This window comes from Hyaena hyaena, unplaced genomic scaffold (genome assembly GCF_003009895.1).
Source record: "Hyaena hyaena isolate Hyena2069 unplaced genomic scaffold, ASM300989v1 scaffold_519, whole genome shotgun sequence".
Lineage (NCBI taxonomy): Eukaryota > Metazoa > Chordata > Mammalia > Carnivora > Hyaenidae > Hyaena > Hyaena hyaena.
Window position 1 is genome coordinate 1,096,977 of NW_024081154.1, and position 14,054 is coordinate 1,111,030.

The window sequence follows — 14,054 nt, forward strand, 5'->3', positions numbered from 1 at the left end:
GTAGGCTCAGGGAAAGATTTAGAAGTAAGCTGGCGTTTAAGGGGTACAGACTTTCAGATTTGCAAAATGAAAATGTTCTGAATTTCTGTTTCACAACAGTGTCAACATACTTACTGCTGAATTATAAACTTAAGATGGTTAAGATGGTAAAATTTATTCTACATTTTATTTATGACAATAATGAAAAAAACAACAAAAAGAGGAGACATTGAAATATGATAAAAAAAAGAAATGTTAATTTTGTAGTTTCTTCTTTGAATAAGATTCAAGGATTATTTACTTTGCCTGATTTTAATTTTTAAAGTTACTACAACCTTTGTAAATCCCAAGCTGTTCAAGGAATTACATTTGTTAAAAGAATTACAAAACACAGAAGTTTTTGGAAATTTTCAGTTCATTGATTATTTGTGATGACATCTTAATAGTGCTCTTCAGAAATGTGAGTTTTCTGAGCCCTGACAGAGATAAATCTCTCGTGGTTCTCCAAAAGGGCATTGGAAAGAAAAGCCTGCTTATGGTACTGAATGTATTAAGTAGAAACAATATCAGATGAGGATGAAGCAAACAGAAATAGTTCAGGGAAAAAAAAAAAAAACCCTTACTTTTAAATGGGTATGATCTATACAGCAGTAGACGTCTACTTTGGCAGATAATACCTTTTTTTAAAAATATTGGATAATGGGCCTGTATTTGATATCAGATATGTTAGTACACTGATAGGTATTGCTAGTGTAAGTTGGTCTCCCAGGTCCTTAGAACTTTCTAGTGTTACCTTTTTTAAGGACATGTTTACTACTTTGTACTTGGTATAAGGAGAAAGAACTCTAATGAATACATATATGCACAGTTTGAATTAAATGTAGTTGTTTACCTAAAAGTAGTGGTGTGAAGTATTTTTCATACTACACTTTAACACTAAAGACACAAAATTATTTTCTTAATGTTTACATATAGTTTTAAGTTAATACTTAAGACTGAATTCTTTGATCTTCATTTCTTAAAAAGATAAAATAATTTCATAGATTAAGGTAAATGAGATGCCATGTGTGAAGTGCAAGTACAGTGCTTGGCACGTGTTTGCTTTTATCACTACACTAACCTGCCTCAAATGGTTAGAGTGGTAGCACTTTGGCCAGTGGTTGCAATTAAGCTTTAAGATGAAGTGACTTATACTGGTCTGAAAATACACGTTGTATTAGGAATTCATTCAAAAGTAATATAAATCCGGGGCGCCTGGGTGGCTTAGTCGGTTAAGCGTCCAACTTTCGCTTAGGTCATGATCTCGCAGTTCGTGGGTTCGAGCCCCGCGTTGGGCTCAGTGCTGACTGCCAGCTCAGAGCCTGGAGCCTGTTTCAGTCTGTGACTCCCTCTCTCTCTTACCCTCCCCTGCTCACGCTGTCTCTCTCTCTCTCTCTCCCCTAGAAATAAATAAAACATTAAAAAAAAGTAACATAAATCCACGGACTGTGCTCAAATAGGCCTCCAGTGGGTATTGAAAAGGAAAGATAATTTATAGTTGTTTTATAAGCAACATTCTGCTATGATGCCAAGAACTTACTTGAATTGGTATATTTTATGCTCCTAAGTTTTTATACTTTGTTTTTCTTTTAGGGATATTAAAACCTTGCAAAAATTTTTTTATGCCATTTTGTTTGGCTCTGAAAATCTAAAATACAATTTATTGCTAGATTTTAGAGTTCATGTTAAGACCAAGTTTCATTATAATGCTTTTTTTAGGAGTAAAATGCTTAGATTACCTGTGTATGAACTCTGACTTTTGGACTGAAATTGAAAAAACTTAAGGATGCAGTTTGGTCTAGCCATATTGTGTCACTGATTCGGATTTTGAATTTTTTTAATTTCCCACCTAAATTTTGAGGAAGACTTTAAAAAGTATTTTAACCTTTGCAAATCAAAGGATTAATACATGTAAATTAGTTAACCTCTACATTCTTCACCAGATTATTTAAATGAAATGCAACAATCATAAAAATAACAGAAGTGAATATATATTGGATGCTTAGTATATGCCAGGCACTTGGGCTCTGTGCTCATAACAACTCTGTAGAAAGGTACTTAGCAGTTGAGGAAAGTAAGGTCTAGAGAGACTGAATAACTTGTCCTAGGTCATGCAGCTAGTTGGGAGACAGAGCCAAAATTAGAACCCAGGCAATCTGGTTTTAGATTTCATTAAGCATTCTACTCTTTATTAGAGTACATAGGGTACTCTGTGTTGAACCAGACCATATTAGAGGACAATGCCTTAGAGACTAATAATAAATACATGTATATGTAGTTGCTGTATAGAACTGTATATGTGTGTGTATATACTGTGTGTGTGTGTGTGTATAGTACACGCAGTACTATGCAGTATCTATTATATATATACTGTATACTGTATACTGTTATTCCTTCATTATTCAGTGGCCAAATAAGATCTTTATTTTTAAAGTTTATGTATTTATTTGAGAGAGAGAGAGAGAGAGAGAGAGAGTGTGTGTGTGTGTGTGTGTGTGTGTGTGTTTGAGATCAGGGGAGGGGCAGAGAGAGAATCCCAAGCAGGTTCTACGCTTTCAGCACAGAGCCTGATGTGGTGCTTGATCTCAGGAACCATGAGACCATTACCTGAGCCTGAGCCAAGAATCAGACCTTAAACGACTGAGCCATCCAGACACCCCAAGATAGTTACATATTTAGATCCCAACTCAGCTTTTGATCTGGGGTGTGTGAAGAGCATAGAAAATTTTAATTTTATTCATTTTGATGTATTGTTAACTATTTCCATGTTATTCCTAGCGCTAGCGCCAGTACCCATTTTCAGTGCTGAACCATAACTCTGGGCCAAGAGTATGAGAGCAGTGTGAGCTTTAGAACTATATTTTATAAGATGATGAAGAAATGAGTCCCATTGCCTTTGGTAAAATCAATTTATTGAATGTTTTCCTGGCAAGAAGCTAGTTAGTTATTATACCCACCAATTATGGGGCCGTATTATTTTTTGTGTTTGGTAAGAAAAAATACATGACCTCTGCAGTCTTAACAAGCTTAAGTATAGTTCAGTAGTGTTAAGAATATTCACATTGTTGTGAAACAGATCTTCAGAATATTTTCATCTTGCAAATGTAAAGGTCTATACCCATTAAACAAAAACTTTCTTTTTACCCACGGTAAAAATACTTCATGTAAGTGGATTTGTCTTTTGGTGAGTGTCTTATTTCAAGTAGCATTATGTCCTCAAGGTTCATCCACATCATAGTATGTGATAGGATTTTTTTTCTTTTAAAGGCTGAATAATATTCCTTTGTGTGTGTATATATATATATATATGTACATATATATATATACCACATTGTTTATTATTACTAGTTTTTAAAGATGCTTATTTTTTTTAAGTAATCTCTACACCTAATGTGAGCCTCGAACTTATAGCAAAAGTCGCACATTCTTTCTTTCAACCCAGCCAGCGAGGTACCCCTGTTATTTCTATTTTTAAGGGTTTTTTTGTTTGTTTGTTTGGGTTTTTTTTTTTTCCCAGTTCAGTACTCTTTAGGACTTATACCAAGTTATTGGTTAAAGAAATAAAATAATTCAAATGAATTGCAGTTTGCTTCATAGACATTCTTAAAAAGAGTTTTTTGCACAGAATAAAGATTATCATGAAGTTTGGCTAATAAGTGGTTTTAGGCATTCATTTTATGATTTATGGATTTTGGCATATACATTTTTCATTCATTATTAGAAATGATCTGTATTATTGTTAAGAATAGTTTTAATATTTATGATTCTTATATCTGCTAGGTAAATGCCATTTTGGGCTCATTTTGGGCAGCTCTCACTGCAGCTTCATTAAGTATGCTTACTATTTGCATCTGGCTAGTAATTATGATCAGTTTTAGTTTCAGTCTTACTGAAACCAAATATAAGATTGATTTTTAAAAGTTCTCAAGTTTAAAGAATTATGGCTTCTTTAAGATAATATTCATTTTCATAGAGCTTTTAAAATATGTTATGATTAATGAAGCACATCTCATATTGGTTAGCATATAAACTGTTGTTCCAACTGTTACAAATAGGAAATTCAAGGTACTATAAGGATTAGGTAGAAAAAGCAAATCAGCTAGAACATTGTTTTTCAAAGGCTAAAGGACCCTTAATTTTAATTTGTCCTCAAAGGATCACCACTGCTTATTCGACGTATGTATAATCAAAATAGACTGTATAATTGAGAATGACTTGATTCCAATATTTGCTTTGCTTTTAAGAAGAGAATTTTACCATCTTTTTAGTTATTTTTATTTCATTTTTTAAGTTTAGTTGAGAGAGCTCAAGTGAGCTGCAGAGGGGCAGAGAGAGAGAGTCCCAAACTGGCACAGAGCCAGACATGGGGTTTGATCCCACAAACTCCTGAAATCATGACCTGAGCCATGAAACCAAGAGTCAGATGCTTAACCGACTGAGCCCCCCAGGTGCCCCAAGAGGACATTTTTTTTTAAAGATACTTAATATTTGGCCACTTTTATTTACAGTACCAGAAACGGTAACCCACCTACCCTTCTCATTGTATTCACATTATAGACTTCAGATAGTGTCTATTTATGCTCTCCATAAACAAAAAGCATGTGAGACAACACCATTCCCGTGTAGTTCTCTTTAGAATTGTAACATAGTAGATATAAAAATTTGAGTCTTGTGTGCTAACTCTGTTATCAGTAAGTATTTTCAATTGAAATTCCTAAGGTAAAATTAAGTAAAATTTAACTGTATTGAATTTTGCAGTCTGTTAGCCACACTTAAAAACAAACAAACAAACAAAAAAGCTCAGTGGGAAAGACACTAAAAATGAGACGAAGTCTATCTTTTTCATTTTGTGTTATCTTCATTTAGTGCAATTAACAACAACTTTAAAATTTTTAGTGTTTTTATTTATTTTTGAGAGAACTGGGGAGGGGCAGAGAGAGAGAGAGAGAGAGAGAGAAACACACAGGATCTGAAGTAGGCTTCAGCACAGAGCCTGATGCAGGGCTCAGACTCACGAGCCGTGAGATCATGACCTGAGCTGAAGTCGGACTCTCAACGACAGCCCCAAGAATTTAAAAAAAATTTTAAATTTACTTTTAAAAAAATAAAATGAAATATTTCGCATCTTTATTCAAGTGTTCACTTTTCTAATATTATTTCCCTGATTCCAAACTTAAAATATTTGAAATATTCTGTAAACACTTTTTTTTCTCATAGAAGAAACCCTCTTTTCAGAATCTTGTTTTAATACACAGAAATCAAAATAGTTCCGGGGCCCCTGAGTGGCTTAGTCGATTAAGCGTCCGACTTTCGCTTAGGTCATGATCTCGCGGTTTGTGGGTTCGAGCCCCACGTCGGGCTCTGTGCTGACTGCCAGCTCAGAGCCTGGAGCCTGTTTCGGTCTGTGACTCCCTCTCTCTCTGACCCTTCCCTGCTCACGCTGTCTCTCTCTCTCCTAGAAATAAATAAAACATTAAAAAAAAAATAGTTCCCCAACTTCTTGCTTAGAGTATTAGTGGATTTTAATTGTAGTCCTTAAAATTAAAATAGGTGATGTATAGATTTGATTTTTTCAGGAGCAGAATTGACAGTGAGATCTGCTATATTGTGAATTCACATTTTTTTTTCACCCTTTATTAACTGTCTTGAATGCAGGCCCAGTAGCTCTGTGACATTTGCAGCTGTACTGTGACATCATAAGCCCCATCATAAGGGAACTTGGCTACGGATTGGAGGTAGTCCAGTAGGTGCTAATCAAGTGCTGTGTTACAACATTGTGAGGTTTTCCCAGTTTTCAAGTGTCATTATAAGGATTTTTTATTATTATTATTGCAAAGCCAAGTAAGGCTGTCGGTTACATCATCTTAACTTCAGATTAACTACTGTCTATATTGGGGTTGGTGGTGGATGTGGTGGCATCAGCATAATCTATGTTTCAGGCATCCAATAGAAGAGAATTTTTCAGGGGATCTGGAAGAAAAGGTAAATTATATCTTCTATGAGTTCATTCTGCATACTTTTGAGCTTCATAAGAAGAGGTATACATATGAAATATAAAATATACTCATTTTATGGTTTTGTTTTTTTGAGGAACTGCCTACATGATTGTTGGAATGTGATGAATATACTCAGATCTTCCTATGGCCTTCTCCCTTTCTTCATTTAGGCTTTTTATGCAAATATTGCATCCTCTGAGAAGCTTTCCACAATGTGTATATTTTGATTAGCCTCCTTTCACACTAGTGTGGGCTGTCACTCTCTGATCCCTTACTCTATTTCATTTTTCTTTGAAGAATTTAACACCACCAAAAATGATAACATTTGTCTCTTCATCTGTTTTCTGTCTCCTTCTGATCTAGAAAAGCAGAAACTTTTCTTGTTTACTATCCCCACTGTCTAGACTGGTCCACATGGCAGGCTCCCAATAAGTATTTGTTGAGAGAATAAAAGAATGAGTTAATTAATAAGGATGGCTTGTTTCTTTTTTTTTTTTTTTAATTTTTTTTAAATGTTTTATTTCTAGGAGAGAGAGAGAGATAGCGTGAGCAGGGGAGGGTTAGAGAGAGAGGGAGTCACAGATTGAAACAGGCTCCAGGCTCTGAGCCGGCAGTCAGCACAGAGCCCGACGCGGGGCTCGAACCCACGAACCGCGAGATCATGACCTAAGTGAAAGTCGGACGCTTAACCCACTAAGCCACCCAGGCGCCCCAAGGATGACTTGTTTCTGTGAGACTTTTTTGTGTATTAAGCCTTGGAATGAATAATTGACATTTATAAGAAATATTTCTCTATTTCTACCTGCAGTATGCATATTTTAGTTCAAATGAACTAAAGTTTATGTCCCTATACCAGTCTCTTTTTTGGAAAGACTATACTTCTCTTCTTTTTCCAGAGCTGCTTTATATTCTATTTGCACATTATGAATAAAGTAATTATAATACTTTTGATAGATTTCTCTTTCTTAGTACTTCTCAGATCTTTATTTTTTTGGCTCTAAAGCATCAGTCACACAATTCTCCTTCTTACTAGCATTTCCACTTCATTACCCTTCATTACACTTCATTACCATTGCTGTCAACCTAGCCTACTTAAAATTGAATCTACCACCTGACACAAAACAAAAAGGTGCTTCTTTATTTACCCACCTTTGGCTTTGGAGCCTCCATGCATGTTCTTAAATCATTGGCAGCGTTCATTCTATGCCGTCTGTGTCTGTGTACAGTACACCACTTCTGGATGCGGTATATTCCAGTTGTGGCCCATGTGATTAGTATAATATATTGATAATACTAAAGTGTAAAGATAGGGAGCCACATGAATTTTTAAAAAAATGAATAATGGTGAAGTGTAGCCAGTTAACTCTACTAGTGCTGTGATAGGATTAATAGTAGTCACATCAATTTTGGCAAAACCTGTGAGAATAGAATGTCTGAATATAGAATGTCTCTAGATCTAAGAGGTTTTTCTGTTCCTTTTTTTTCTCCCAAAGATACATCTTACTTCTAACTCTAGGGTGTGTCATTTCTGCTGGTTCTCAGCCTGTATTTCTGCAGTTTAACAAAAGAGCTGCCTCATGAGCTTTTGTACTGCCCAGAGTTTGGACATAGAGAGGCTTCACTGTAGTTATAGAATTCCTATAACTCATCTCCAGAATTCTAGGAGTACAGTTTTGTTTTAGCTCCCTTTCCACAGCAGGCATTCTTGACAGTAAGCCATTTTGATAGAGTGATTATTTAATAATTTAAAATCTTGAAAGTTGTACTTGAAAGGCAATTAAAGCAACTTATAGCATGATTTCTATTTATTGAAACCTCATGAATCTTTCTTGAGTTGCTCATTCTTCAAAATATTTACTGTCTTTGAAGCTGGATTTCCAATACTTAAAACTCCTGCTTAAAAGCTTGAATTTTATCATTGACAATAAACACTGTCAATTGTTTTTCTTGAAGTGACAAGCTCACTTCATTTGCTTTTAAGAAAATGTTTTCTGAATGCTCAAGTTTGAATAGCCGTAGTTTGTTTGACTATTGGCCATTCTTTTGAGAAAGCTGATCTGCCTTCTCAACCCACAGGTCCAGCCTGTAATACTTGTAGTACCCTTGGGTACAATTCATATTCTCTTTTACTCAGTCTGACATATGAATTATCAGGGTTATTGGATATGCTGGTTTTGGCTGTGCTGCTGTGCTGTAGTTGAAATCACAGCCTGCTGCAGTGCTCAGTTCTTTACACTGTGAGCCAAGGCCTGAGGGCTGTATTGGGATACAGCAGCAGTTTCCAAAGTGTGGGAGACTCTAGGAGACTTTCAGGAGGTTTATGAGGACTAAAGTATTTTCATAATAATGCTAAGGCTTATTTTCCTTTTTCTCTATATTGATAATTGCACTGATGGTGTAAACACAAGAGAATAGGGGTAAAGTTGTTGGCGTCTTAGCATGTGGCATCAAACTATACTAAGTAGTCATTGTGTTCTTCACTAACATTCATTTGCAGTTAAAAAAAAAGTTTCACTTAAAAATACCCTGATGAAGCAATAAATATTACCCATTGTATCAAACCTTGACCCTTGAGTACATGTTGTTTTATATTCTGTGTTATGAAATCAGTATGTTACTGAAAGCATTTCTACTGCGTAGTAAAGACTGATGGTGTTCTTAAAGAAAAACACTTGAGTAATTGAGTGGTGAGATGAACTAGCTGGGTTTTTTCCCACAGGAAATCAGTTTTCTACCAAAAAAAAAAAGGCCAATAGCCAAACAAACTATGCTGTTGAAACTTGAGCATTTAGAAAACATTTTCTTAAAAGCAAATGAAATGAGCTTGTCACTTCAAGGAAAATAAATGACAATGTTTATTGTCAATGATAAAATTCAAGCTTTTAAGCAGAAGTTTTGAATTTTGAAAATCCTGCATCTGCCATTGTGAGCTTGATAGTTTTTCAGTATTTAAAGTATTCTGATGAGATTGATATTGATTTTAATGAATGAGATTTTCTGATAAAGTATCATGAAATATGTCCACATTTGGGAGATCTGCTTAACTGAGTGAGCCAGTCTTCCAAATAACTACTGCATGGTGATACAGATTCATGCATGGGATCCATTCAAAGTGCAAGACTGATATGGTTCCAGATTCCACATTGCAACTAATCTTTATGTGAAACAACCACCTGTCGAGTTTTGGTGTAGTAACAAAGAATGCTATCCACATATTTTGAAAAAGCTTTCATAATACTCTCTTTTCCAATGATATATCTGTGTGAGGTCCAAATTTTCTTCACGTATTGACTAAAATAACATATTGCAGTAGATTCAGTGCAGAAGTAAGTATGAGAATTTATCTGATTTAAATTAAACCAGACATTAAAAGAGATTATAAAAATGTAAAACATTGATATTCTTGTCACTAATTTTTTTGCTTTAGAAATGTAGTTATTTTTAATAAAATGCTATTTATGTTAGCATGTAATGGAATCGTTATTTTTAAGATGTAAACATTTTTAAGTTTTCATTTCTAATATGGTAAATATCAGTGCACATAACCAATGGTGTGCATTGTGACAGCCAATTATGTGCATCTTTTTCCAACTGTGTGTTCAGTGTTATCCAGTGGTAACTTGAAATCTGCCACAGTAGGGGTTTTACATTATGGAAATAAGCAAACCTTTCAAATCAAGGTTCTCCCTTCCCAAAAACTGATTGACAAATGTTTACAGCACCCTACTGGATATAAATCACATAAACAAAAGCTTTTTGAATCACCAGTAATTTTTAAGAGTGTAAAGGTGTCCTGAGAGACTAAAAAGTTTGAGTTATTTGTGTAGTGAAAGGAGTACCTTTTGGTAATTGGTCCACAAAGAGGCGGATGCCTTTTTATTATTCATACAGATTGTCTTTTGTGCTGGTTTGTCATTTGTAGAACAAATCCTCCCATTGTTTGTTTTTTTTTAACTTCTAGTTATTAAGTTTATTGATTCTATTATGATATGATCCTTTTTTTCCCCCCGAAAATCTAATATAGGCAATAATACTGCGGGGGCAGGTGGGCTGCATTTGCTCTGTGGGCTACATTTTGGTGTCTCTGTCCTTTTCTGTTGGTATCAGGGCCTGGCTCAAGCTGTGGCTTCTACACAAAGCCTCTACTTATTGTTCAGGCCCATTCTGATCTTTCTGTTCTGTACCCCATGACTTTCATGATCTGTACAGTGGAGCAATTAGTTCTTTACTGTTTAGTGTGCTATTATTGTTTCTTAGGTGTTAGTTTTGTCAATTCTACTTTATACCCTAGTGCACCTAGTACAATGCTCATCACATAGCTTCTCTTGCATGGATGAAGGATTTTTATTTTTAGGTTACGAAAAGAAGTTTGCTTTCTAAGGAAATGATCTTGTAAAGAAATCTTACAATTATTTGTTATAAACCCAGTTTTTAGTAAATTGCTTTAAAGTATAAGTAGATTGGAAATTATTGGTGTTTCTTAATGTGAGGCCCTACACAGAGGCTTCCTTCAAAGTTTGTTTTAGATCTTGTGGTTCTACTATCATTCATGATAGAAGCTGGTAGCTTTTTGCACTTATTTCATTTCCAACGTCTTTGGCTCTTTTGAGTAAGTCATAATGAGTGGTGAAACTTAGTATGAGGAGGCAAAGTTTCTAAGATTATACTGGCCTATAGGATTGGGTTGTTTACTCAGTAGAAAACTTATCAGGTCTTAAATCCAGAGGAGTGGAAGTTTTGTGTTTTGTTGGTACGGATCTCTGTTGAAAGCACTCAGGGGTGCTGGGAGATGGCTGTACTCTTGTGCAAGCTGACTGATGGTTCTGGCCCTGTAGATGCTTGAGCTAGCAGGGAGGGAATCCATAAGAGGGACATACCAGCTCTAAGGCATGCACTTTCTCTGGATCAGACCCACTAAGGGCATGAGAGGTCCTGAATTCCTCTGGCCTGTGCCTTTTTTGTGATGATGGGGTCATAAAATAACTGTGATTTTCATTAGCATAGAGACAAGGCATTAACTTGCATCTGGAGTAATACTAGAATATCATATATCAAATGTTTCATTTATTAAAAAATAATTCATATAAGTTCTGTCTCCAATTTCTCTTAGGAAGTTAGGTAATTTATACTCTGACCAAAATAAGGACTCACTGTTAGTAGTCCTGAGGTCGTAGTGAGGTAGTTTAACTGCCTTAGAACTTTGTGCTTGGAACATTCTTAGCCACCGAAGCATGGGAACTGAAAGTGAGGAGCATGGGTTCTTTAATATCTATCACATCAGAGAATGACTGTTCCAGGACAGTAACCACCTCCTAATGGTAAGTACCCCAGCAAGCTGATCATTTCTTAGAAGCAGGAGAAAGAAAGGAAAAATTGGCCAGTCCGAATAGTGATTTGTAGTTCTTTTAAAAAAACAAAAAGAACAGAAAATGGTCCAGCCTTAATCCTCAATAATGATCGTTTTTGCAGGTTTCTGTAGCTGGATCAGGCACCGGAAGAGGCTCCCCAGCTGTAACTCTAGTACAGTTACCTTCGGGCCAAACTGTGCATGTCCAGGGAGTGATTCAGACACCACAGCCATCGGTTATTCAGTCACCACAAATACAAACTGTTCAGGTTAGCTTCCTTCCCAGATGATTGGTCTTTGACTTTCTTCAGGTTTTTTTTTTTTTGCTTTTACTAATTCATTTACCATCTTTTTTTCTTTGTGTAGCTTTTATGCTCAAATATTTTAATTAGAAATTTGGAGGAATTTCTCTTTCCTATGTGGAGTGTGTTGTGCCCTGTGGGATACATAGATTTGACCAAAGATTTGCATATTGGTTGTTAGCTCTTAATTTACAGAATGAGTAATTGTCAGATGAGTAACTACTTCTTTGAGTTGTTGCTCTGTACTGAAACACAGATTTATTTAGCAAAGCTCTCCAGTGGTGCATAAAAATATTTTTAGGATTCCTTGGCGAAGATGTCTGATAAACACAGTAAATATTATAGTATTGGCTGTTTTTATAATCACTTTAGTAGGTAGGTGGAAATGTAAGTTTATTTTTAATATGTAATTTGTAGGAAACATAGGATATTATTGTCACCTTGGTGTTGGATTTCTACATCACAAACCCCTCTCAGGTGAAATCTTGGTTTTTGCAAACAGGATTATTGTGGTTATGATCTGGAGATCTGTTTTATTATTTATTATTATTAAAGTTGGTCACAAATCCTTAACATTTCTTCAAGCTAAAACATTTTTTGCATCAATAGATGTAAATTAAGTGCGCATTTTTTAAAGTTTTTATTTAAAAAAATTTTTTTAATGTTTATTTTTTAGAGAGAGTGTGAGCAGGGAAGGGGGAGAGAGAGAGGGAGACACAGAATCTAAAGCAGGCTTCAGGCTCTGAGCTGTCAGCACAGAGCCCGATGTGGGGCTCAAACTCCACAAACCGTGAGGTCTTGACCTGAGCCAAAGTCGGACACTCAGAATGACTGAGCAACCCAGGTGTTGCAAGTTTTTATTTTAATTCCAATTAACCTACAGTGCAATACTAGTTTCAGGTATACAATATAGTGATTCGACACCTTCATACATCACCTGGTGCTCATCATAAGCACACTTCTTAATCCCCACCAGCTATTTCACCCATCCCCCCACTCCTCCTCCCCTCTGGTAAACAACATCAGTGTGTTCTCTGAGTCTGTTTCTTAGTTTCTCTCTCTCTTTTTTTACCCTTTGCTTGCTTGTTTTGTTTATTAAATTCTGCATATGAATGAAATTCTATAGTCTTTCAAATCAATCGTTTGTCTTTCTCTGAGTCACTTATTGCTTACCATTATATTCTCGAGTTTTATCTGTGTTGTTGTAAATGGTAAGATTTCATTCTTTTTATGGCTAAGTAATATTCCATTATCTATATACATCCATTCATCAGTTGATAGACACCTAGGCTGCTTCCATAAATTTGGGTATTGTAAATAATGCTACATAGAGGTACATGTATCCTTTTGATACATGATCCCTTAGTGTTTCTGTATTCTTTGGGTAAATATCCAATAGCGCTGTTGCTGAGTTGTAGGGTTTTTAACTTTTTGAGGAACCTCCATACTGTGTCTTCATAGTGTCTGTGCGAGTTTGTATACTTACCAACAGTGCATGAGGGTTTCTTTTTCTCCACATCCTCACCAAGGAGGACGTTGATCTTTCTTGTGTTGTCGATTACAGCCATTCTGATACGTGCGAGTAAGTGTGCATTTTTTATTTTGTTTTTTAATTTTTTTTAATGTTTATTTTTGAGAGAGCGAGAGAGAGAGACAGGGCATGAGTCGGGGAGGGGCAGAGAGCGGGAGACACAGAATCCTAAACAGGCTCCAGGCTCTGAGCTGTCAGCACAGAGCGTGACGCTGGGCCTGTACTCATGAACAGTGAGATAATGACCTGAGCTGAAATTGGGAGCCCCCGAGGCCCCCCAACTATGCATTTTTTAAAGTATATTTCTTGGTTATTGAATGTATTTCTTTTCCTTTTTTACATCAATTATTATCCTTTAAATGTTGAAATTTATTTGAACATACTTGATGACAAGAAAATCTGTGAGGAAAACAGATGTGCACACTTAGTCTTGTTCCTTGCATATTTGAGTACAGTTTATTGCAGAGTAAGGAGACATGTTGGAACATATTTGAGGTAATAAATCCAACATGCATTAAAAACTTAGCTATCTTTGCTACACAGGCATCTTTTCAGAAGAGTAAGAGTCATTCTTCGCAGTGTCTTTTTTTCTTTCCCATGATGACCCTTGATTCCAAGAGTTTTTGACTCTTTCTGACTGTAATTAAAAAAATGTTTTTATTATTTTTACATTTATTTCTGAGTGACAGTCAGAGCGCAAGTGGGGGAGGGGCAGAGAGAGAGGGAGACACAGAATCTGAAGCTGGCTCCAGGCTCTGAGCTGTCAGCACAGAGCCTGACGTGGGGCTCAAACTCACAAACCATGAGGTCATGACCTGAGCTAAAGTCGGATGCTTAACCGACTGAGCCACTCGGGCAGC

At 35.9% G+C, this 14,054-nt stretch overlaps 1 protein-coding gene across 20 annotated transcripts in view; it reads left to right on the forward strand.

The window, feature by feature from the left end:
• Nucleotides 1-14,054, forward strand: part of CREM (cAMP responsive element modulator) — a 71,502-nt gene that overhangs the window by 25,832 nt on the left and 31,616 nt on the right. For 9 of the 20 annotated variants that reach the window (XM_039255322.1, XM_039255328.1, XM_039255325.1 and 6 more), the window contains one exon: nt 11,484-11,630. The exons of 6 other annotated variants lie outside the window; for them this stretch is intronic. In XM_039255322.1, the coding sequence (XP_039111253.1) occupies nt 11,484-11,630 (147 nt within the window). Of the gene's footprint in view, nt 1-5,778; nt 6,001-11,244; nt 11,333-11,483; nt 11,631-14,054 lie in introns of those variants that run through there. 5 more of the 20 variants (XM_039255329.1, XM_039255348.1, XM_039255349.1 and 2 more) reach the window with 5 other exon arrangements.